This window comes from Talaromyces rugulosus, chromosome III (assembly GCF_013368755.1).
Source record: "Talaromyces rugulosus chromosome III, complete sequence".
Lineage (NCBI taxonomy): Eukaryota > Fungi > Ascomycota > Eurotiomycetes > Eurotiales > Trichocomaceae > Talaromyces > Talaromyces rugulosus.
In genome coordinates this window covers 1,722,215-1,745,273 of record NC_049563.1, presented here as the reverse complement: position 1 = coordinate 1,745,273, position 23,059 = coordinate 1,722,215, and the positions used below count along the sequence as shown (strand labels likewise).

At 48.9% G+C, this 23,059-nt stretch overlaps 8 protein-coding genes across 8 annotated transcripts; 3 read left to right on the top strand and 5 right to left on the bottom strand.

The window, feature by feature from the left end:
• Positions 1-259: 259 nt before the first annotated feature.
• On the top strand, positions 260-1,662 carry TRUGW13939_05463 (uncharacterized protein; the record flags this gene model as incomplete). Its single annotated transcript, XM_035488626.1, has 4 exons — positions 260-521; positions 578-705; positions 760-853; positions 989-1,662. 4 exons carry the CDS (start codon positions 260-262, stop codon positions 1,660-1,662), a joined length of 1,158 nt encoding a protein of 385 aa, XP_035344519.1.
• An 824-nt stretch (positions 1,663-2,486) lies between these two features.
• TRUGW13939_05462 (uncharacterized protein) lies at positions 2,487-3,286 on the bottom strand (the record flags this gene model as incomplete). The annotated part of the gene is made up of 2 exons (XM_035488625.1): positions 2,487-3,033; positions 3,093-3,286. 2 exons carry the CDS (start codon positions 3,284-3,286, stop codon positions 2,487-2,489), a joined length of 741 nt encoding a protein of 246 aa, XP_035344518.1.
• A 462-nt stretch (positions 3,287-3,748) lies between these two features.
• On the top strand, positions 3,749-5,223 carry TRUGW13939_05461 (uncharacterized protein; the record flags this gene model as incomplete). Its single annotated transcript, XM_035488624.1, has 2 exons — positions 3,749-3,845; positions 3,911-5,223. The coding sequence occupies 2 exons, from the start codon at positions 3,749-3,751 to the stop codon at positions 5,221-5,223; spliced, it is 1,410 nt and encodes a 469-aa protein (XP_035344517.1).
• A 264-nt stretch (positions 5,224-5,487) lies between these two features.
• TRUGW13939_05460 (uncharacterized protein) lies at positions 5,488-6,591 on the bottom strand (the record flags this gene model as incomplete). Its single annotated transcript, XM_035488623.1, has 6 exons — positions 5,488-5,516; positions 5,568-5,779; positions 5,838-5,950; positions 6,013-6,087; positions 6,167-6,446; positions 6,554-6,591. 6 exons carry the CDS (start codon positions 6,589-6,591, stop codon positions 5,488-5,490), a joined length of 747 nt encoding a protein of 248 aa, XP_035344516.1.
• A 2,934-nt stretch (positions 6,592-9,525) lies between these two features.
• TRUGW13939_05459 (uncharacterized protein) lies at positions 9,526-11,115 on the bottom strand (the record flags this gene model as incomplete). Its single annotated transcript, XM_035488622.1, has 1 exon — positions 9,526-11,115. The coding sequence occupies one exon, from the start codon at positions 11,113-11,115 to the stop codon at positions 9,526-9,528; it is 1,590 nt and encodes a 529-aa protein (XP_035344515.1).
• A 561-nt stretch (positions 11,116-11,676) lies between these two features.
• Positions 11,677-16,374, bottom strand: TRUGW13939_05458 (uncharacterized protein; the record flags this gene model as incomplete). The annotated part of the gene is made up of 5 exons (XM_035488621.1): positions 11,677-12,199; positions 12,252-13,459; positions 14,188-14,378; positions 14,433-16,202; positions 16,260-16,374. 5 exons carry the CDS (start codon positions 16,372-16,374, stop codon positions 11,677-11,679), a joined length of 3,807 nt encoding a protein of 1,268 aa, XP_035344514.1.
• Positions 16,375-17,137: 763 nt separating this feature from the next.
• On the bottom strand, positions 17,138-19,617 carry TRUGW13939_05457 (uncharacterized protein; the record flags this gene model as incomplete). Its single annotated transcript, XM_035488620.1, has 3 exons — positions 17,138-17,978; positions 18,028-18,446; positions 18,496-19,617. 3 exons carry the CDS (start codon positions 19,615-19,617, stop codon positions 17,138-17,140), a joined length of 2,382 nt encoding a protein of 793 aa, XP_035344513.1.
• A 405-nt stretch (positions 19,618-20,022) lies between these two features.
• Positions 20,023-22,843, top strand: TRUGW13939_05456 (uncharacterized protein; the record flags this gene model as incomplete). The annotated part of the gene is made up of 7 exons (XM_035488619.1): positions 20,023-20,044; positions 20,092-20,153; positions 20,218-20,494; positions 20,546-21,162; positions 21,211-21,487; positions 21,538-21,618; positions 21,675-22,843. The coding sequence occupies 7 exons, from the start codon at positions 20,023-20,025 to the stop codon at positions 22,841-22,843; spliced, it is 2,505 nt and encodes an 834-aa protein (XP_035344512.1).
• Between the last annotated feature and the right edge of the window lie 216 nt (positions 22,844-23,059).

Here is a 23,059-nt window from a genome sequence, read left to right as displayed (position 1 = left end):
TGGTTGGTAGAACTGCCGAGCGGCTCGGCGCGGCTAACCGCGTCTAAAAAACGACTCCAAGGGCGCGCCGCAACTTCCCTGGCCCCGAGTTCAGCGACACGAACACGAACAACGAAACAAAAAAGCGATTTCCAAAATCCATCCATGTTGAGTTTGCGCAGATAAACGCATCGCCAAACCGAACCTGGGTATTCGCCCAGAGTAAATCGTTTTCTTTTTTCTTTTTTCCCTTGGTGAAAAAGAAAGGGAAAGTCGAAAAATGACCGACAAGCTCCCTCCCAACCTGTTGGCGCTCTTCCAACCGCGTCCACCTCTCCGCTACATCCCGCCTGGCGATCGCGCGCCTGATGACTGCAAAAAGAGTACTATTGGTGGTGTGGCAGATCTTCTTGGAGATTTGAAGCAGTACGGCGAGGAGGTCCCGTATAATGCGACCGAAAGTTGGTTGCAGCGCAATGCGCGTTTGAAGGTGGAGAAGAAGGAGCGCATGGAACGGCAACTTACTGAAGGAGTTGAGAAATGTACGAAGATTCACTGTTTGTTCTTGCGAGTTGACGAGGCTGATTTCTTGTTACAGATGACCCCTCGACCGATCCTCAAGCACGTGGAGACCCGTTCAGAACCCTGTTCATTGCTCGACTGAGCTATGAGGTTAAGGAATCCGATCTGGAGCGGGAATTCAGTCGATTCGGCCCTATTGAGAGAGTAAGTTGAACTGAACAGAAGGATTATATAATGAAATGCTTACAATAACCTTAGATCCGTATCGTCAAAGACACGGAAAAACAGAACCCAAAAAAGCCTCATCGAGGCTATGCTTTCGTCGTCTTTGAACGCGAGAAAGATATGAAGGGTAATACATCCCCCTTGCTTTTTCCCCCCAGAACATTAGGGCGACGGACTAGAGCCTACAGTCTATAATTTGCAGCTCATCACATTGAAATGATTATAATGATTACTGACACTGCGTGAACCTTGTGATAATCAGCCGCCTACAAGGAAACAGATGGTATTCGTATCAAGGACCGGCGGGTGTTGGTTGATGTTGAACGTGGTCGTACAGTCAAAGGCTGGCGACCACGTCGTTTCGGTGGAGGCCTTGGTGGACGTGGCTACACAAAGGCCGCTCCAGCTCGCCCAATGGGACCAGGTGGCTTCAACGCACCCTCCGGTCCTGGTGGGTTTTCTGGCGGATTCAGAGGTGGATTCGGTGGCAGGGGTGGTGGAGGCTTCCGTGGAGGCTTTCGTGATCGTGGAGGATTTGGCGATCGGGGAGGATTTGGCGGCCCAAGGTCAGGTATCGGTTATCAGGGTGGCCGCAATGGATTCGGCGGTCAAGCTCCACCAAATGCTCCTTCAGGTCCAGGAGGTGGCCGGAACGATAGGCGAGGTGATGGCAGACCTGATCGTGACAGAAGGGGAACAGGCAGTAATTCAGAGCCGGTAAGATCTCGTGACTTTGGTGGTGACCGTGACCGCCGCGACAACAGAGACCGAGATCGTGAGCATAACCGCGACCGCTACGGAGATAGAGATGGGGATCGCAGGGATCGCGACCGGGGGGACCGAGGTGATAGATATGGAGGACGAGATGACTACTCTCGCAAGAGACACCATGAAGATGACGGGTATGATGACCCTCGAGCTAAAAGAAGGTACTAAAGGCACACATATCTTCACGGGTTTGCCTGTCAGTGCCTTCTGGTGGGTATCCCTCACCTCACACTCTAGGGTCGCTTCTTTCTCTCTCTAGCCAAGGGTAAGGTCGGCCGACTTCAATCCGAGGACGACGATATACCATTATGCCGAGTCTGGAGTCGAAATACCTACAAAACTGTCTCCTTCATGAGACCCTTTGGTCGACTGCTATATTGATGCTGAATCAGTTCTGGTCTGTCGACGAGCTGGCCTGGAAAAGCCTTTTCTTTTTCACCATTGCATACCCATGTGTTACTACCCTATTTGTTTGGTTGTTCATTGCTGTTTTTTCTTTCTTTTCATAATCTGTTCACTTCCGCTTCCGCTTCGTTTCCACTTCATGTTGGGGTAAGTATGTGTATTTTATTTTTTTATCAGGAAACAGATACGGGCACGACAGGGGGCAATATGGATGTATAATGCATATTTCTTTAGGTAAGAAATCTAAGTGTGGCACGAATTGCCGCTTGGGTCAGAAGGTGATGTATTGCAACTCCTTGTTTTAAGGGGGTATTTAGGTAAAAATTCAAATTTCATACGGTCATAATAAATCTATCGATATGGACAAAGGTGTTCCATACATACATCAATTGGTGTTCCTCCAAGCTCTTCAAACATGGGGGTAGATAGAGTATTGCTTTTAGATCCGTTTGAAAAGCACTCTTTACCACGAGCTGCGACGAAACAATTTTTTTTGGTAGTGTCTCCTAACCCGAAAGAACGCCATACACCTTGGAATGCTGAGGTTTTGTTCCCCTTTCAAATACCAAAAGATCGATTGACAAGATCTATTCGACATCCATCTCGGCATCTGATTTTTCCAAAACCGTCACTGTGTGATCTTCACGCTCCCATTGAGCCTTCATGAGCACGCGAAACTCAGAGCTGGCGACACCAAACATCTTCAATATGGTCGTCTGCCGTGAGTCAAGCGTTTCCCCCTCGCGGCATACCAGATAGCCCTTTTCTCCGTCTGTAAGCTCGAGCAAGACTTTACCCTTGATCAGTCTCGTAGGCACGCCCAGCTTGCGAAGCGCCGGCTCCACTGTGTGGCTGATGGGCTCGTCGTCCGAGACTGGGATCTCGCCTGCGCGCGAATACACCACGCCATTGGGGATTGTGAAGGCACGCGTGCTGACGGTGCCAGCGCGAGCAAAGTCTAATGGGCTGAAGGAGTCAAAGTAGGCGAGCACGTCAGCGGGGGGTCGAGAAGTAAAGAGCAGTCCCACAGCGCCGGTAAGGAACGGTGTCAGTTTGTCCAGATTCTCGGCATAGGCGGTCTCTGCGGTGTTTCCCAAGGCAATGGCCATGACTTTTGTCTTGCCAAAGAATATCCTATGGAACGTAAAATAGTCAGATCGGTGGAACGAATGAATAGGCAGGAAAAAACATACCGGCTATCAGAGAACTCGGTGCGCACATCCTTCAAGTAGGTGTTGCGCATATTGTCGACGGAAAAGACAAAAAGACGGTCATATTTATCAACGCTCTCACGGATATTAGTGAACAGGCGTCGAGTTTGCTCCTTGTGGTTTTTCTTGGTGGTCTTGGACTCATGGACGAGGCGGGCACGCTTGGAAACAGGCATTGTGAATGCGGCTCGCGGGCGATGGCGAGGGTAGTGTTATAGTAAAATTCCTGTGATTTATAGGGATTTAATCGCGATATCGCAGCGATTTGGCGACTATCGGGCTTGACAGAAAACGGTGTAGTCGATTACAGACTCGGTGTTGGTGGATTTTTATTTTTTTTATTTTTTTTCTCGATAGGCAAAAGACGAGGCTTCGAGCCTTATCCGAGCATGGTCTAGCCTGTATAGGACTAGCGGTGCGGGGGTTCGCTAGCCGCGATAGGCAATATGGAGACTTTGCTGCCTCAGGCACCAAGTAGCCCGTAGACTTCCCTCATCGGAGTTCGCGAACTCTCTACGTACTTCACGATCCCCAATTGAGCATCCACGTCCTCTTGCGGCAGGTCATGTGTTGCTGCGACTGACCAGGATAAACATTTCGTTTTATGATGTTCTCGTGACCGCGCAGCCCGGAATAAAATGCTGGAATTCATGGATTACATCCAGCTCGCCTTCGGGGAAGCGACGCGATGGAATCGCGACAACTCGTATTCCTCGTTGACCGCGACCGCAGAGTGTATGTTGACCGTCGAATTGCATTTCTCCGGCTATGTTGGCTAATCTGAGATGACGACTATCCAGCGCTGCTTGACTTTCACGTCCCTGAACGCCTGCAGGTCCATCTGTCGTCGCTGTCCACACCGCATTTCGCGACGGCATACACGCTGGGCACAGTTGGTGTGATTGATGGATCTGTCTCGTACCTGTTCAGTACAGTGCCGCTCAATAGTACGCAGTCTCAAAGCGGTGTCATCCCACTACGCAAACTCGTCCAGGGATACCGACAAATCGAAGTGCCTGTGCCACCTATTCGCAACTGGGGGTGGGATGCGATTCCTTTACATGATTCGCTTTCTAATAAAGAAATTTCACAGCATGATGATGTAGTACGAAAAGCAACTTTGTTACATGCAACCCTCCATTTACCACCGCCCTCGACCTTGACGGCCCTGTTTATGAGACGTCTTTCACCCACCACCCAGCTAACGGCTGCCTTGGTGTCCACACAAGGCCCGCCGTTGGTCAAGTCTGCTCCCCAGGCAGCACTCCTGACGCAGCTGTCGCACGACACTGGGAACTTCAGCAATGAATACCTGTTTAGTACAGATAATGCGCTTTTCGGATGGAGAGGTCTTTGGAACTTTGGTCTTGACCCCACGCCTGGCAAACAGTTAGCCGACAAGGTGTCACTCCTTTCTGCCGGTGCCGAGGCTTATTACTCTCCTATTTCTTCCCTTGTTGGGCTATCGACGGGCGTGAAGTTTACTACTCTACCTGCGGCCATCAAGTCATCAAGTGCTGGAACCACTGGTCCCGTATCAAGTTTCCCGTACACGCTGACGCTGACCCTCGCACCGCTTACTGGCTCCCTGTCGACGACATACTCGGTCCGCGCCTCGCCAAATCTCGCATTTAGCTCTCGTTTCGGCTTCAATGTTTACAGCTGGGAGAGTGAAATGGTAGCCGGCTGCGAACTCTGGCGCAAGAGCGCTCGCACCCCGCAAGACGACGGTCTCGACTGGGCACGGCGCAAAATGGGTATCCTAGAGACCACCAACAACACCTTGAACAGATCACCGGCTGCTTCTTTCAATTCAAGTAATGAAAATATAGAAGAAGAGGAAGAAGGAGACTCGGTCGTGAAGATCCGCGTTGATCAGTCGTGGAACGTGCGCGTTCTATGGGAAGGACGTGTCAAATCACTCCTTGTCACTGCCGGCGTTTCGCTCGGACCAGGCACGTTCTCATCACTAGCCTCGGATCCTTCCTCTTCTTCGCCGGTGTCGACACCGTCGCTTGCAGAGTCGAGCCAGAGTGCGGGTGGAGGAGCAGCGCCGAGTTCAAAACCTTCATATTGGAGAGGCGTCGGCGTGTCGGTTCTATATTCTTCTTGACCAAGGGCAGAAAAATACTCTGCCGTGTTTAACTAATATATAAGAATATTTATTCCCCCCCTGTATATATATGATACCCAATGAAACAATTGAACGGGACTTGGAAATGGTCTTGCACATAAAATTATGCCAACATTTGAACTTTGTTGTCTACCATAAATTACCAGTGCTCTAGTGCGCTGTTTTTCTTTCTTTTACATTGAAATTAAAAATTTCATGAACCCCCGAAACGGCTTTTTCGTTGAGGTAAGATAATCCAAGGATTTAAATGCGGGAGTTGATGATATCGACGACTTGAGAGCTTGATTAGTGACTGAAGAAATAGAAGAAAGAAAAAAACTTACAAGCTGGCTTCAAGCTGGCACCTCCAACAAGGAATCCGTCAACATCTTTCTCCTTGGCCAGTTCACGGCAGTTCTTCTCGCTGACGCTACCACCGTAGATGATGCGAGTGTTTTCGGCGACGGATGCGGAGATCTTCTGGAGCCATTGGCGGATGGAAGCGTGCACTTCTTGAGCTTGAGCGGTGGTGGCGACTTTGCCGGTGCCGATGGCCCTATATACATCTTCTGTTTAGAGGCTGGAAATAGAAAGTACGAGGGGGGGGTTCTTACCAGATAGGCTCGTAGGCAATGACAACCTTGGCCCATTCAGCCTCGCTCAAGAGCTTGGCGACGGCGTCCAGCTGTCTTGTGACGACTTCGATGGTCTTGTTGGCTTCACGCTCCTGTTTGTTGTTTTGGTAAGCTGCTGGCCACTTTTTTTTTTTTTTTTGGTGTAAAGACGTACCTCCAAGCTCTCGCCAATGCAGAGAATGACGCTCAAGCCACCGTCAATAGCAGCCTTGGTCTTGCGAGCAACAAACTAATCACACAAACCCATCAGCATTTTCTTCTTCGTTCTCATGGTATAAAAATGTCTGTATAAAAAGTGTCCAACATACGTCATCGTCCTCGCGCAGCAACACTCGTCGCTCACTGTGTCCCACCAGAGTCCAGTCGATCTTGGCATCCTTGAGCTGCTCAACGCTCAGCTCACCAGTGAACGCGCCATTGGGCTTGTCGTAGACGTTTTGCGCCGAGACACCGATAGACGAGTCGGCCAGCTCGCGGACAAGTGCCAGGTACAGCGCGGGCGGGGATACAACGACTTCGGTGCTAGGGTCACGCTTGGCGGCGTTGAGGTTGTTGACAATGGACTTGATGGAGTCGGCGACTCCATTCCTGAGGGAATTGTGAGTATGTTGTTACATTGCTTGAGCTGAGTTGTTTTGGAAGTTTCAATGGAGGGGAAGCTGCGGGGTAACATAAAAAAAAAAAGAATAACATACATTTTGAAGTTTCCTCCGACGAAGAATTGGCGAGGCATCTTGGCTGAATGCTATGAAAAAGAAGGATGATAAAAAAAAAAATAGAATGAATATTTTTCAAGTTTGAATGGGTTGAAGAGTAACAAGAGATCGTTGAAGCCGAACTGAGCAGAGAAGAGAGTCCTAAGGCGGGCGATGCCGGAAGCAGTCGACCGAGCCCAATGACCTCACCGAAAACCCGACATACATCAGCATGCAGGTTTTGATCAGTTTAGTCCGAGTCAGCTGAGGTTTTCTTTTCTTTTCTTTTTTGCTTCTGTCAATAATAAATACACTGGCATTCTTTGCTATATAGATCAAGTAAATACTACATGCCCCGCCTTACAGGCTTTGGTCTGGTCAATCTAGTCAATCTGGTACATATTTAAATCTGGAAATCTGACAATCCGAAAGAAGGTAAGAAAGTAAGAAATGAAATCAGAAATACAAAGCAAAAAGCCTTGTCCAGCCGGACTTTTGGCAATCGTCGCCGCCGAGAATAGAGGAGAGTCTTTATCGTACAGGTGAATAGAGTACATAGCCGAGGCAATTCCGAACGAATATCAGCACGTATATTATATCTCGGAACTAAAGGTTGCAGTGACAGTGATGCCTAGGGAAATCATGATAGCGGGCCTCGTGAGAGGAACGCCTGTCGTAGGACCCACAGTGATGACGCTCACAGCTTGGAAGATTTAAAGTATTTTCGTAGGAGGAGCTGTAAGGAGCGTGACATAAAGGTTCTTCGTGGATTCCCCTATGGCGAGAGGCTTCAAAACATGGATGGTATCGGTGGGCTATCATTCCGTGACGAGGGCCCTCGCAATATAAATGCTTGTGGTAGATCACGATAGGATGATAGTGGTTCACACACCTAAGTTGCGGATCAGGGACAGAGGGTACACCTTCAGCAGCAGCAGCAGCAGCAGCAGCAGCAGTAGAAGGAGCAGCAGAAGGAGCAGCAGAAGGGGCTGGGGGTGGAGGAGGAGCTGCTGCTGCTGCAGGAAGAGGAGGAAGAGGAGAAGGAGACGCAGGATGAATTAACTTCTCCGAGACAGGCCGACTTTTCTCTCGGGTTTTCTCTCGGCGGCTGGGCTTCTTTTTATGAAAAGTGCTACGAGGCCCAGAATAGTCGCTTTCATAAGAATGACTATCAACCGAGACTTCACTCATAGTACCCCAAGAGGAATCGTCCTGAGTCGCGGTGCTGTGATCTGTAAAATCAGAGCTAAGGTGACCTACATCGCCAAACTGGGGCTTCTTGTGTTTGTCTGGGTTGTTGTACCACACTCGATGATTGGGAATGTAGTTGGGTGGCGGTGGATGGGGAGGCTGCTGGCGGTGTTGCTGGCGGTGTTGCTGGCTGTGTTGTTGCTGCTGCTGAGCTTCCGCATAGCCAGGTTGGACATTGAAGTTGCTAGGAAGACCGTGTGCTGGACGTTGTGGGTAAGGAGCATAAGGAATAGAGATATTAGCCAAAGGATGCTGCTGCTGGATATTGCTTTCATAATAGGGATCGATGTCTTGAAGTTGTCTATGTGGTTCATTCGGCTCCACAGAGGCGTAGACGTTTCCAGCAGCATCGTTTCCGGCAAACTGTTCAGGCGTTGCACTGAGAATGGGCTTCTCTCTCTTCACTTCTCTCTTCAAAATGACGCCCAACTCACGTTCATCTTTGGCTTTTTCATATGCCAGTGTCCATTTGAAACCGGGGTGTTCGTTATTAAGCTTTTCCACCCATTTCTCGGCTTTTGAATGCAGCACCTTCGTGAAGGGGGATAACTGGCGCAAGTTTTCTTTCTCGATCGGTCTTTTTCCCACCATCTTCTTCAAATCATTTTGATTTCCTGTCATAGCCTTACGCTTGACACCCGTTTCCTCCTTTCGGTCTTTCCGGGATTTGCACAAACAAAACACGAACCCTTCATATCGAGGCTCTAAGATTCCTTCGTCTGAGGGAATTCGTTTCTCGCCTTTAGGTTCGACAGCAGGGGGGTTCATGCCAGGCTCAGCCATGCCAGCAGGGATTGGGTGACCAGCGTTGTTTCCTTGGGCCCGGGGAGCAGGTGAGGCGACAGGTTGCTGAGCATAGACGGCTTCCAGATAAGGAACGCCGTGATTCGCCATTGTGTCTGGAGTAGGAGCTTGATGATCGTATCCTCGGTAGTAACGATGCATTCGAAAAGAGGGGCACTATAGCATATATGCTTTAACAGATCAAAGTCAACTGGTGGTATGAAGGGACAGACAAAATGTCAAGTACTGATGTGTGGGATTACTACTACCATCAAGACTAGCACTTTGTCTTTGGAAAATTGAAGGTAAGGAATGAAACTTTGAGTAGTAGGAAATTTTCCAGTTGATCTTCTTCCCTCAATCCCCACGGGGGGGGGGGGGGGGGGGGTTCTACTGTATTTATGGTATAGCCTCAGCCTTTTCCAACGAGGTCGATCGACTCAGCCTCGCCATGTTTTCCAGCCTGGTGGCATCATAGACATATAGATACGGACAAATTTCAAATATTTCGTGGCGTTATAAACGTATACGTGCGTTTCGTGTAACTCAGCAGAAGCACATATATCTTAGTCGGGAGCTTCTTTCTAGTGTAACCATCAACGCTCGCTCAATCAAAAAGGAAGCGGCCGTCTTGGGGTGAGTAGAGAAACGGCACATACCTACCAATCAGTCCACAAATTGCACTAATCCAGCCTCGATTGTGTAGCACGACTGCCTTGATCTATCGGGCAAAACCGCCAGGCCTCCAGGTTAAAGACAAATTTCGAGGCTCAAACTCAGCCACCCAGCTAATCAATGCATATCATGTGATATCACGGATTCAATAATAGAAAATGCCAACGCATTAAAATAGCTAGCTATTATTGTTGCCTATGTAATGTAGAAATACATTGACAGCCTCGCATAAGAAGTCTTACCCCCGTGTGACTTCAACGAATTCACAGCGAATCGCGAATCCGGACAAAGTCTAGGTATCTAGTCTTAGTCCACCGCCGGCAGCTCTTGCCCCAGATCATCATGGGGACGGTGGTCACAACAAAAACAAAGTCCAGGGCAGCAATCACAATGAAGGTGTTCTGAACACCCTGGCTGTCCAGCCACATGCTCGTGGTGAACGTGAGGATGCATGCGATCGAGTTGTTGATGACCGACACCCCGACCATCCCTTCCAAAACCATTTCAGGGTACGCGTCCATCAGGTAGGCCATGCTCAGGTCACCCGTACATCCCCAGCCAAATCCAATCAGGCCTAGTCCGACGTAGGGCGCAGGCCACGCCCAGCCTTGTCCGGTGCCAATGCCAAATAGCAGCATCCCCAACGGTCCGATGATCGCCAGCGGAAATAAGAAACAGAGTCGGTGCTCAGCCTCGCGAATACCACCGTTCCGCTTGGCCATCCAAATCATGAACAAATCCGAAAAGTAGCCTCCATAGAAACAACCCAGAACAGCTCCGATAAGACACGGCAGGTTCATTAGGCCAACGCCAACGTCCCCATAGCTCCATGGTGCAGAGCTCCAGTCGTCATCCTCAACGGTCAAGTAGAACGTAAGCCATGCATCTTGTGCGCCCCACTGGATGCCGGAATATATCACAGCAGGAAACGAAAATATACGCATTGTATGGACAAGGCGAGTGCAATACTGCCGGAAGCCGAATCCAACCAGATTGGGCGCGGGAGTAATCAGAGCAATCCGCTGCCAGTATATCTTTGGCGACTCGGCTCGCTCCCCTGCTGTAGTGACGGCTTCGTTGTTGAGGTTTGGTGACACAGGCCGCTTCTGAGCCAATCCAGGATCCGCGCCGGTTGCCTGGACCGGATTCGTCTCCTCAATGTCATACCCTGCTCGGTCAAACATGGTCTCTTCAAGGGTGAAGTAGAGGGTAACAATAGTCCCAACGGAAATGATCACAGCCCACCACCCAATCCAGCGCCAGCCGAGGTTGCTGTCGGCGATGAACCCTGCTATGAGAGGACCCAGGTATGTACCTACACTGGTAGCCAGCACATACACGCCCAGGAAGGTTCCACGTTGGTGTTCATAGAACAGGTCGGAGAGCGACAGTTGAACATTGGCCTCCGCACACGACTCGGAGACGCCGACAAACAGCTGGTTCCAGATTGAATCTGAGGTTGACTCGGTCTTTGTCATCCAAATAGCACCAATAAGGCCCATGGTGATGCAGAAGAGATAGGTGCTGCGGCGCCCCCACAGCCATGCCGCAGGAGACAGCACGAGCGTCCCATAGCCGATTCCAAGAAATAAGACGCCTGCACCGGTGTTCATGGACGCGTACGTTATGCCGAGCTCTTCATTCTCGCCGAATTGGGCGGATCCGGCATCGTTCGAAGTTGCGGCAGTAAAGCCGGCGATAAAACAGACCAGAAGAGCATGCCAGCACTTGCGAAAGCCGGACCAATTGAGCGGGTCGTTGACTGACTTGGTCGGCGTCGGGGATAACACGATCTCGCCTTGATCCAGGAGACGAGAGGTGCCTGGCAGGTCTTCGATTTCAATTGTGTCCATGTGTTCCATATCTTTTTGGTTGATTGGGAGGGAAAAGGGAGAATCTGGCCTCAGGGCCAGAGCATTCGGGGTGTTCTATAAAACTTGGGGGAGAAGGGTCCTGTTAAGGGGGACGCTCGCGAAAGACAAATTTGTGCAATTGATCCAGACTCATAGCATTGGGAAGGGGGAATTGGGGGGGGTTAAGAGAGGGAAAGAAGAGGAGGAGTTGTACAAAAAGGAGCGAGAGAGACTTATATATCACGAAAGTAGAAAAAAAGCTGCCCCAAACGATTTTTGTTAGTTAGGCCCACCAAGTAAGCTCTCCCAGCCAATCACAGCCTTAGAAATTGCGCTAGCGTGGGACCCACCGCTTTCACAGGCCGTTATTGGACACAATGCTACGTTTTATCAGCAATCCTGCAGCGGTGATTGGCCCTCGGGAACCCCACCGCGGGCCCCACAGCGCCATTTTATCATTTCGGGCAACCGCGTGCGTGCTTCCTTCCTTCTTCGGAATAATATACTCGCTGATGTATTTTTGTCTTATTTTCAACGTACACAATACAATCACTATCACCATCACCACCCCTCGAAGTTGCCAAACCCCCCGCTGGCCTTGAACTTCTTGCGTGTGTGCTCTGGTGGCGCCGCCTCTGCCTCGTCCATAAACTCCACGATCTCGTCTTCATCAGCCCCCCCGCGACTGTGTTGCTCGGCCAATGCCGCTTTCAAATATTTGCCCACGCCGGCATGGCTAGAGTCCGATGTGTCTGCGCCGTCCCAGCGACGCACGCGTTTTCCAGTCCATGTGACTGAGTCGTCGTCTACATGCTCGTCGACATCGTCCTTTTTAGGCGCGTCAGTTGCGGCCCCCGCTTCCTTGCCGGCCTTCTTTTGCTGGCTCATAAACTCTTCAAACGGGTCGACGAAGATCGTCACGTCTTTGATGCGGATGTCCGTCTTTGGTCGATTGGTCGTCGAGTCCACAGGTGCGACTTCCATACCATTAAGAGTCGCCGACGAGGGCGACGGGTCGTCGATTATCCGTCCAAACACCGTGTGCTTGTTGTTCAAATGCGGTAGGGCACGATATGCGAGAAAGCTGTGCCATTGTGAGTAACAACATACTGCGCAGGAGAAACAAGGGTACGTACAATTGACTGCTGTTGGTGTTTTTACCCTTATTCGCCATGCTGAGCGTGCCTCGCGCATCATGCTTGTACGGGCCGTCAAACTCATCATCGAAATTCTTGCCCCAGACACTCTCGCCGCCGCGTCCCGTACCCGTAGGATCGCCGCCTTGGATCATAAATCCTTTGATGTTGCGGTGAAAAACAACGTCTTTATAGTATCCCTTCTTGGCCAGGTGAATGAAATTCCACACGGCCTTGGGTGCGTATTCAGTGTGTAGCTCCAGGTTGAGATCACCCATCGTTGTCGAAATCTGGGCGTATCCCTTGGATTTAACTCGTCCCCGTTTCAGCATGTATTGTTCGTCTGTAAGAGTAGCCAGCTCAGCCGCCGTATGGGGGGTCAATCCTGTGCTGGTGAACGACGCCGCAGCAAGGCCGGTCGTATGCCGGGCCGCATTGTATGGCGTAGCTTTTGCGCTTTGGTGAGAGAGCGTTGTCGACTTTGGCTTCGCCGATAGAGCTTTTGCGTCCTTGCCTCCTTTGGCTCCAGCTTGCTGAGCGGCGGTACGCTCAGCGCGAGCTCGCGCCACAGCCTCCTTTGCTTTGAGGATCTTTGCAGAACTACCCATCGCGTTCAAATTCACATTGTTCGCCGGGTCGTTGCGCTCGCGTATCTGCTCGTCCGACAACCCACTCTCGCCGTCTTGAATGTACTTGAACGAGCTGAGATTCCTCGACTCGACATTCTGCGGATCCTGCAGCGTGATGATATCCTTGCGACCAAACTCCTCGTCCGAGACCAAGTCGCGCCACATCTTCGCCTTGACATTCAGCCTCTCCACGGTATCCCACGCAAACACATTGCCCGATGACCGTAAAGCGACAATGTGCGTGTTATTCGTAAAGACCTTGAACGTGACCGGATCGACGTATTCGCCCGCCTCATTCTTTGCAAAGTTCAGCTTGATCAGATCGGCGCTCTTGAGCGGACTTCCGTCAACGGGGTTGGTACCGTGTTTCTTCAGCCAGGGCAGAATATTTGTGAGGTCGAAGAGCGTCCCTGTCGCCGTGCACACCGGGTGGTTGAATGGTTGGAGCGAGAGTGAGCAGAAATTGAACGGCAGTCGTTTGAAAGAGACATGCGCCGCGCCACCTTTGCGCGATCCGGCCACGCCAGCGCCAGCGCTGGCTGAATATGAGTCTTCAGAGGCCCATTCCGAATGGGTAATCTAGAAAATGAAAATAAAGTCAGTCACTCTCGCGACAGAAAAAAAAAAGAGGCGACAGAAAAGAGAGGGGCTTGTCGCGATTAGATAGATGGTATATCGTAGGAATCTCGCGTACATAAAGTTTATCCGTCCCTAAAATTTTGAGTAGTTAGCAACATGAATAGATATCTTGAACAAATTTCGCCTATAACTCACCTTTACCCATGACTTTGATGTACCGATCGCCGGTGATATTATCCTTGCATGTGGGAAAAGAATTATTTGGAGGTGCGGAGAACGACATCATTCTCGGGCGCCCGCCAGCCACTAGCCGTTTATGGAATTCAATTTCTACATACATCAATTATTATTCAATGTTATCGATGAGCCATCCAGGCATACTACTCTAGATGTTGTGTCCATTGTCTGCTGGCTGAATACAACTTAGAATATTGAACTAAAACTCACGGTACTATTAATTGGTGTAATCGATGTCTACATTGATGTATTGACGTATATGCTTCACTTAAAGAGGTATAGTGAGAATATATATCTCGCATACCACCATCCGTTGAATTAACAATCTAACTGATCACTACACATGCATTCATCAAAATGTTCATTAATTGCCCATGCTATAAAAATACACTGCATTCTACATGCATGCACACCAACAACCACGCGTTCGTACATTAAGCAGCTGCAGGTTGGTATCGCAGTGGAACAACCCAGCGGTTTCCAAAATCCACCCCGTGCCGACGCCGCGTGCCGTATTTCCTCCAGACTACTTGGCTAATTCCAATATCGGCGACTGTGAGTTCCCATGAGCTGCCTCGTCCAGATTGCAGTGCTTGCATAACCCCTGTCTTGGGTGCCGCCAAGCAAACCACGAAATCTGAATTGATCGAGAGGCGCGAGCCTTGGGTAATGCCTACATCACCTGATGTTTCAAATAAGTTAAATGTCTTGTGAATAGTAGTAAAATTTGTCTTACCTGTGGAAGCGGATATCCCTGTAGGAATATCCACCGAGATAATGACCAGATTGCTTCTATTCACCCAAGCGATCATCTCACAAGCCGTGGCCTGATCATCACTCCTCAGGTCCTCAAAGGCAATGTGGACACCGAAGATCGCGTCAATGACCAGGTCGATGCCAAAGTCTGGCGTGGAGAGACGTGCTGATAGTTCTTCCCATCTTAGCACCCTTCCGCCGACCTTTTTGAAGATTTCTAGTTGCTTCCGGCAATTCTCTAGGAGCTCGGTTTCATGCTCCAGACCCAGAAAGCAAAGAGTGACTCGGTGGCCTCGGTTCTTCAAATGACGTGCAGCTGCAATCACTCGCCCTCCCGTTCGATGATTCCCGGTTAATATCAGTACAGCTGGCGCTGCAGCGTCGTTTCCAAGCCTACCCACGGCTGCCTCTGCGATGCCCCGCCCAGCATTTTCGGTAAGCATGTCTTCAGTTAAACCAAGCTCGCTCACTGCCAACTGCTCTATTTCGAGCATCTGGAGTGGGCTGATAGTTGGGCAGCTCCTGTTTGTCGTGGTCAAACGCAGACTGCCGGTCGAACTGCCAACTACCCCGTTCAGTGGAGATATTCTGCCGGATTGTTTGTTGGGCAGCGGGCTGGCATTGCGAGAAGATGTAGGGTTGACTCGACCGACAAGAGAAGCAGGCACTGCAGACTGTGTAACAACAGTGCTGCTCTTTTTTGAGATGACTGTTTTACTGGGCGGTTTCGATCGGTCACGCCCAGAATAGTTCCCACTGCTGAACTTGTCCTCACTCGTTTCCGTCTCTCCTGCTTCGCTATTCCACTGGGCGGGGGCGCCGTCCAGTACATTTTCCGTCCAGTGCAAATTCTTGCCGCCGTTTGTTCCTGGACGTGGTTTCTTGTTGAAGCTAACCAACCGGTCTTCGTCCGCAGTAACATCGTCGTTGCGGATTTCGTCAAATACGCGCCGTTTGTCGAACTTTGACAGGTTTCCTTCAAAGTCAAAGTCTCCGAGCTCTTGGATATCCGTGGCATCTTCTGTTGCCCATCCGCTGGGGTGTTCGGCGTAGGATTTGTGATTCTTGTTTTTCCCTCGCTTTGGAAATCCTTCACTCGCGTAGTCTTCGGTAGGGTATCCGGTGTGATATTTGGGTTGAATAGGCTCCACAAAGGCAGTCTGTCGCCAACCGTTGCCTTTCAGACCGTTGTGATATTCATTGCCAACCTTGTCATCCCGGGCCTTGTTCCGGCCTCTCTTATTTCGTTTCCCTCCTTGCTTCTCTTGGATGTTTTCTTGAGAAACAGGAATTTTATTTGTTCGTGCTGCTGCGCCATCTGCTATTTCAGTAGCCTGCAGTCCAAGGTTGCTAAAGGGCTCCGTCAGGATAGCGGTCACAGCGGAACCGTGTCGCTCGGCAGTGCGAGGAGGGCGGGTTGTTTCCACAGAATGAACAGATCCGGGCCCTGATCCAAAATTGGTGGTTATGGCTGACAGTGACTTCTCCAAGGGAGCAGCATGTTTAGTGGGTCGCGTCGAGAAACTCACGATCGCAGGGTCGACAAAGGGTTGTTTTGTTGTTGCGACGGGTTGAGGGGCAGGGGTTTGTTCGAATTTCGGTTGGATAGGGATTTGTTGCACCGGTGGTGGTGGTTGATGCTGCTGCTGCTGTGGAAAGTCATTTTGTGAGCTGGACACCTCAAGGTCTGCGATGCCTAGGGCGTCGATGTTGTACGATGGGTAGTTTTGACCATTCCACAACAGCGTGACTACTAACATTAGCATCTTGCTGGTATCATCAGTAGTTTTTAATATTCACGACTTACCATTCTGCAACGTCAAGCGCTGGCCCAGAATGTTAGATACCGTTCCCCGGATCTGCGCATTCGGGGGTGATTTCAGAGTCACAAGCACAGTGCAACCGACAAACGCGGACGCCATGGTGTTTCCGAAGGGAGATAAATAAGACGGATACTGTGGTAAGAGAATGCAAACCAAAATCTACATTCTCTGTTTGCCGTTTCGTGGACTTTTGAGTAGAATGGGATGTTCGAGATATGTTGAGATTGTGAGGGATTTGGGATTTTCGGTGTGGGGATTGAATCTCCAAGTTTCCAGCCGCCGGATAACGTATTTTATACCCCCCCCGTAATCCAATACGGAACGGATTTTTGAGACCTTAATATGTCGCCTTTTTATGAGATAATTATATTCAAAAATGTAGTATCATGTTAGATTTTAATATGAAATTATACAGGCTGAATTCAACGCCTTAAAATTCATTTATCATGGAGATGGCTTCAGTAATATTGTAATTTATTGTAACTTGTTGAAATTTCTTGTTTCTGAAACATATTGCCAAATATGCTACTTGTGTCGTATAGTATAACAGTTTTGTAATGACTTTAAATGTTTGATCTTGTATTGAAATTTATTTAAAGTTTTTCAAAGATTTTTATCTAAAAAAAGGCTAATTCGCCGCTTGGCTGAAACATGTGTCAGGCTCCCATACGTCATTGATATCAATTAATACTTCATCAAGTACTGTCTTCAAATGTTTCAATGTTGTCAACATTTGAACTTTTAATCATGATGATGAAAAGAACTAAAAATATATATTTCTTATAATATCTAGAACAGTGTTCCGGCCACCGCATTCGAGAACATAACATGGGAAGCAGCAAGCTATATATATAGTGCTACATCAGACAGACATGTATTTACTGAACTGGTCATCAGCCGCATCCTCGTTCAGCTTCTGCCTTTTATTCCCGCCGTTGATGCCTCCATAAGACCTGTCTTTTATAACAGCGTTGATACTGGTCAGATTAGAGTAAAAGCCGATGACTTTCGGATGTACCATGACCTTTTTGGGATCAAACCTCGACACCTGGAGGCCGGCTTGGGAGGTCGCGCGACTGAGTGCGACGTATGCTTGACCTTTCTCAAACACTTTGCCTAGGTCCACCTTGACGCGCGGTAAGGTCTGGCCTTGAGCTTTGTGGATAGAAAGCGCCCATGCCAGTATCAATGGTACCTGTGTTCGCATCGCCTGGATCTCACCATTTGGTAATTCAATCTTCCACGATTCAGGCTGGCAAAGAAGATGTCGTTCAGTACCGTCTGGCTGAACAAAGCACACCAAAGGCCATTTTCGACCCGTGGTAACGCCTCCTTCTTTCCCATGTGCGAGGGCTCTAAGCTTCTTCCGAGCTTTGCTATCATCATCACTGCCTTCTTTACCATCCCCAGTAAAATCGTCTTCATTGGTTCGATAATGATCGAAAGTCGATTCGTCCATGAAGGCAACTACCCTTCCAACGGATCCATTGACTAGCGTGTCCTCCATGTTTTTGATCAACATGACCTGAGCTCCTTTCTTTAGATGTATGGTCGGGGGTGCCATGCAATTCGACAACAGCCTTTCCCGGTGCGTTTTATCCAGGATACTTCCAGAATCTATGGCGTTAAAAGTCATGACATCGCCGGAAAGTGTACGCATTCGTGCTGCGTTGGCGTTTTCCACCTCTGCCCGAGTAGGAAATCTAAATAGTCAGTCAACCAACGCCACAGAAAATGATATAGGGTTCTTACAACTCGGTGGCTTCCAGCGAGTCATGGAAGTCCAATGGACGCGAAAGGCTCCTGAAAGCTTCGATAGTCTGGGGGGAAATTTTCCCTAATCTCATCTCATTCAACATCTCTGCAAACGTAGGATCCTTTTGTCGAAAAACGTGTGTTAACAAGATCGTGTGTTGGATCGAAGTACACCATGTTGCCGCATCAAAGGCAAATTTAGCTTCACGGGTCGATGTCTCAGGAACTGGGGGTAGCTGGAAAAAGTCTCCAGTCACAACCAACTGAATACCTCCAAAAGGTCTACCGTTGTTTCTGATTCGTCGAGCAATCTCTTCGAGCTTATCAAAAAGATCACCGTCCACCATGGACACCTCGTCGACAACAAGAACCTTTGTCCGTGACCAGCGATTCCGAGCCTTTTGGTTTTTTCTGACCTGAGTGGCATTAGCATGTCACCTAGTTTCTGCGAGGCATTCAAATTACCTTTTTAACAAGTTCCGCTGCGGGCTCTTTTCCCAGTCCAATACCAGCAAAGCTGTGTAGCGTGACACCTTCGATGTTACACGCAGCTAGACCAGTTGATGCAGTTACTGCAATTCGATCAGGGTCTCGCCTATATTTGTCTCGAAGTTTCTTAATAATTTCTCTCATGAGAACCGACTTGCCGGTACCTGCTGAACCAGTGAAGAAAATGCTTTTTTCCTTTTCGACAACAGCATCAAGAACACCCTTTTGTTCATCGCTTAAAAAGAGAGACGCAACCCGTTCCCGGGGCTTCCGTTTCTGATGGTCATCCGCAGAAGCTAGTTTCTTCTTGCTTATTTTTCTTAATTCCTTTTGCTCATCTTTCATAGCACTTGCTGTTTTGTTCCACGGCAGATCAACTTTCTTGGAGGTAGTTCTTTGAGCTGCCGGTGTAATAGGGTTCTTGATATCAGTCTTGGATTCGCTGGTTTGCCAAGGTATGGTTCGTTTTTTGGGAGGCGGAGGGGGAGGAAGATGATGTGATGGTGGTGATGAAGACCATGGAATTGGAGCACTGCTTGGCGGTGCGGCGGGCTCTCGGTGTCGGTCCTCCAGTTTTGGGAGGTCGGGATACTTAATTTCATCTTGAACTAAGTATGCCGATACGGTGTTGACTTTGGAAATATTCGTAGAAATAGTCGGACCGCTAGTACTCCCTGGCCCCGGGTTTGTCGAAGTAGGTATGATATTTTGACTTTGAGGAAGCGGGTGCTGTATCTCGAAATCTAGATCCGGGTCGGAGTCGAAATCGTCTGCCTCAAAGTATACGGCACTATGAAGTGACCCCAGGTCCGACTGTCCAGAGTTTGTCATGTCGAGTTTTCGCTTAGCCCCGACAATCGGCGCGGTTGGTTGCGAAGCCGAAAAGCTGTTTGTATTTGCTCGACTAGCATTGGGCTGTAGTGGAGGTTTGGCAGGCGCCGTGTGGTTGTTGACTGCTTTGCGAAACATTGCTCCCCTGGACGCCTTCAATCGAGCAGATGCTGAGAATTGCTGCACTGCTGCCGGTCGTAACGTGAAGAACACCGTGGACGGCTGAGTAGAGACAACGCCACGCAGCCGACTTTTGGAAAAGTACATAAACCGATATTAGAGATAACGAGTGGCGGAAAAATCAAAGGAGTGGCATTGTTCGAGGCCTGCATCACGCTTCTGTAGCGGGCTGCAAGTGGACGATGAATTTCGCGTTTTGGGGCATACGCGATAGCGCGCCGACCGAATCACATGATGATAACGCCTATCTTTCTTGTTTAAGCTTGAACGGTTTTCATTCCTTCAATGTTGGCCGGAATAACTCAATTCATTACATACTAGAAGATAAATTGATTATTTTTTTGATCATATCCAAATCAAACGACCAGCAAAGTTCTTATGCCGCAGATTCTGTAATTTATCCACAAATCACGTGACACCGTGTCTTCACAACGCGTGCGAATCGCGCGTTCAATCGCAGCTCATCTCATCTGCAGCGGGGCAGTGTGAAGGATGGCAGATGGCGCCTTGAAGAGTAAGAAATTTTCTCAAGCAATTGGCATTTGGCTAATGAGTATTTAGACAAGGAACAGCCGCTCGCCGGTATCGTCCTTTGCTTCACGTCCATCCTCCCAGAAGAGAGGGTAAGCAAGGAAAAAAAAACCGCTATTCAGTCAACCGGTTGCTGATATTTTTTTTGATGTGCAGTCTAAGCTGGCAGAAGTTGCAAGTCAAATGGGAGCCATCCATAAGTTTGATTTAACTTCAGATGTGACGCATTTATTAGTCGGCGAAATAAATACAGACAAATACAAATTCGTCGCTCGGGAACGGAGTGATGTGTTGGTCTTGCTGCCAAAATGGATCGAGGCAGTCAGAGAGGCATGGATGGAAGGAGGAGATACTAATTTAAAGGTGCTGGAGCAGGACTATAAGCTTCCTACTTTCCATGGCCTTTCTATCTGTGTCACTGGTTTCGACGACAGTAAGTACCGCAGCCGCTAATAAGATTGATCGTTATGTTAATGACCGCAAGTCTCATATCGAAACTATCTTCAGGAAGCAGCAGTTGCGAACGGTGCCATATTCAGGAAAGATCTCACCAAGACCGTCACCCATTTAATTGCTCAGGAACCCAGTGGCCAAAAGTACAAATTTGCAACCCAATGGAAGATAAAAGTCGTGACAGGAAAATGGTTCAGCGATAGCTTGGAGCGAGGAATGGTGTTGGATGAGACTCGATACGACCCTCTACTATCGGCTGAAGAACAAGGTGTTGGAGCATGGAACCGTTCCCTTCCTGAGGCGTCGAGTAAAAGGGGAAACCCTACAGATTTTGGCAACACTAGGACACGAAAGTTAAGACGTGTCGCTAGCAGCAAACTGGGCAATCAGAATGAGGGAATTTGGGGCGATATAATGGGCGGCGGGTTTGAGACAGCAGAAAGAAATCCATCTATGTCGACAAGTTCAAAAGTAGGTGATAATGCAGCCGGCGAGGAAACCCAGGTCATTTCCAAGGACAAACATTTTGGAAATGGAGATGCCTTCGATGAAGAAAGTACTCAGCCTTTTGCAGAGCAATCATTGAAGGAAATGAATGGATTCCTGCAAAACTGCTACTTCTTGATCCACGGATTTTCTTCTAAACAGGTTAGTTGTCTTGAACCACGACTCGCCGACTCAAACTGACATTTTAAGATTGACGTTCTCCGGCATCATTTAACCATGAATGGAGCACAAATTGTGAACCATATCAACGATTTCTCCAGTCACAAAATCCCCAAGATAGGTGAAGGCTTGTATATAATCACATCTCATAAAATACCTCGATCCGAGGTTCCTTCCACAGACGACATGGCTTTTCAATGCGAAATTGTTACTGATCTGTGGCTGGAGCGTTGCCTGGACAGTAGAGCATTTGTTTCACCAGAGGCTCATGTCACCAGTACTCCGTTTCCCAGGCTACCTATTCCTGGTGAGTTGTCCTTTAATCCTGAAACTGGCCTTATATTGACAAAGAGATAGGTTTTGAGGGAATGAAGATTTGCTCAACAGGTTTCATGGGTCTCGATTTATTACATCTCTCTAGATTGGTGAACGCAACGGGTATGTTTTCTAGAAATTCTTCCGTCTCCTATCTAACCTGTTTCTGACCTCATTAGGCTCGAAATATGAGGAATTCCTCACATCCAATGTCTCGGTGTTGATATGCAATGATCAACGTAATGTGAATGCCGAGAAACTACGACATACTCTTGAATGGAATATTCCTGCAGTTTCAGCCGATTGGCTATGGATTTCCGTCAACTCTGGACAAAAGAAAGCGTTTGAACCGTATCTGGTACGGAAACCGGTGTCACAAAATGAGGCGGTTCCCAAGGAACGAGATATCCCGAAACTTCAGCGACATTCGAATGAAGCCCGGCCAAGTGTGGCTGGCAACACAGAGGGCTCGAGATCCCTACCAGAACAAAATCTATTACGCGAAACTAATGAGCGATCGAGATCGACATCACATGGCGTTCAAGACTCATTTGAACAACGTCAGATCAACGGTAAAACGGATGGCTCGGTGCCATCGGGGTCACTTTCACCAGCGAAACGAGAAGGTGATGGACTTGCCCCTATAGCCACAGAACCCCTAACACGTGACGTTCAAGAGCATACCACGTCATCTCGAAATCCATCAAAGGCTTTGGAAGCTGCTATGAATGGGTTCCTCAAACAAGCAAGAGAGTTTTCTCGAACAAACAGCACGTCTGGAGACAAAAACCCTCGGAAGCGAAGACCGAACCTTGGAAGAACAAACTCCTTATCGTCTGCAAAAAATGGCCTCCTGAGAGCCAACTCCCGTGCTAGTTCCATCGACACACTGAACGAAGATGGGTATGGAAGTGCTGCGAGCACCGAGACCGATGGCAAAAACTCGGTCACGAGCAAAAGCAAACTACCTCCCAATATACGAACTCAGAGTTTTGCATCTCTCTCAACCGGAAGCAGATTCACCGGTTATATTGACTCCCCTTACGACGAAAACAACAACGATTTAATGGGAAATGACGACACGCCTGCCATGACTCAACTCAACTACGAGGACCCGGACGCCATGGCAACGCGAGAAGAAATCATGAGACTTGCCAGCCGGGGAAACGTGGACGAGACTCGTGTCATGGAGAAATTGAACCACAAGGCCTCGGCGAACAATCCAGCTGCAGCGGTAGTGGTCGACGAACTGCCTCCAGTGCCGGCGGCGGACCACACAGCAGGACGCAATAGACGTTCTCGTAGATCTGCAGGCAAGCAAAAGGAAGCGGACAACAACATTTTCTGAGAAAATTGCATGGCATGGGTAGTGGCTGGCGCTGGTTTTGTATACATGCACACTATACGTCAAGGAAATGCACAACTAGCTAAGAAACTACTAGTGCTTCTATATAATAAAATAGATAATGTGTAATTATTATTTAAACTTTTTATTAATTCTATAAAGATTTAGAAAAATAGTAAACTGCCTGTCCGACCCATTGGCATTCCGTAGCGTCTTCAT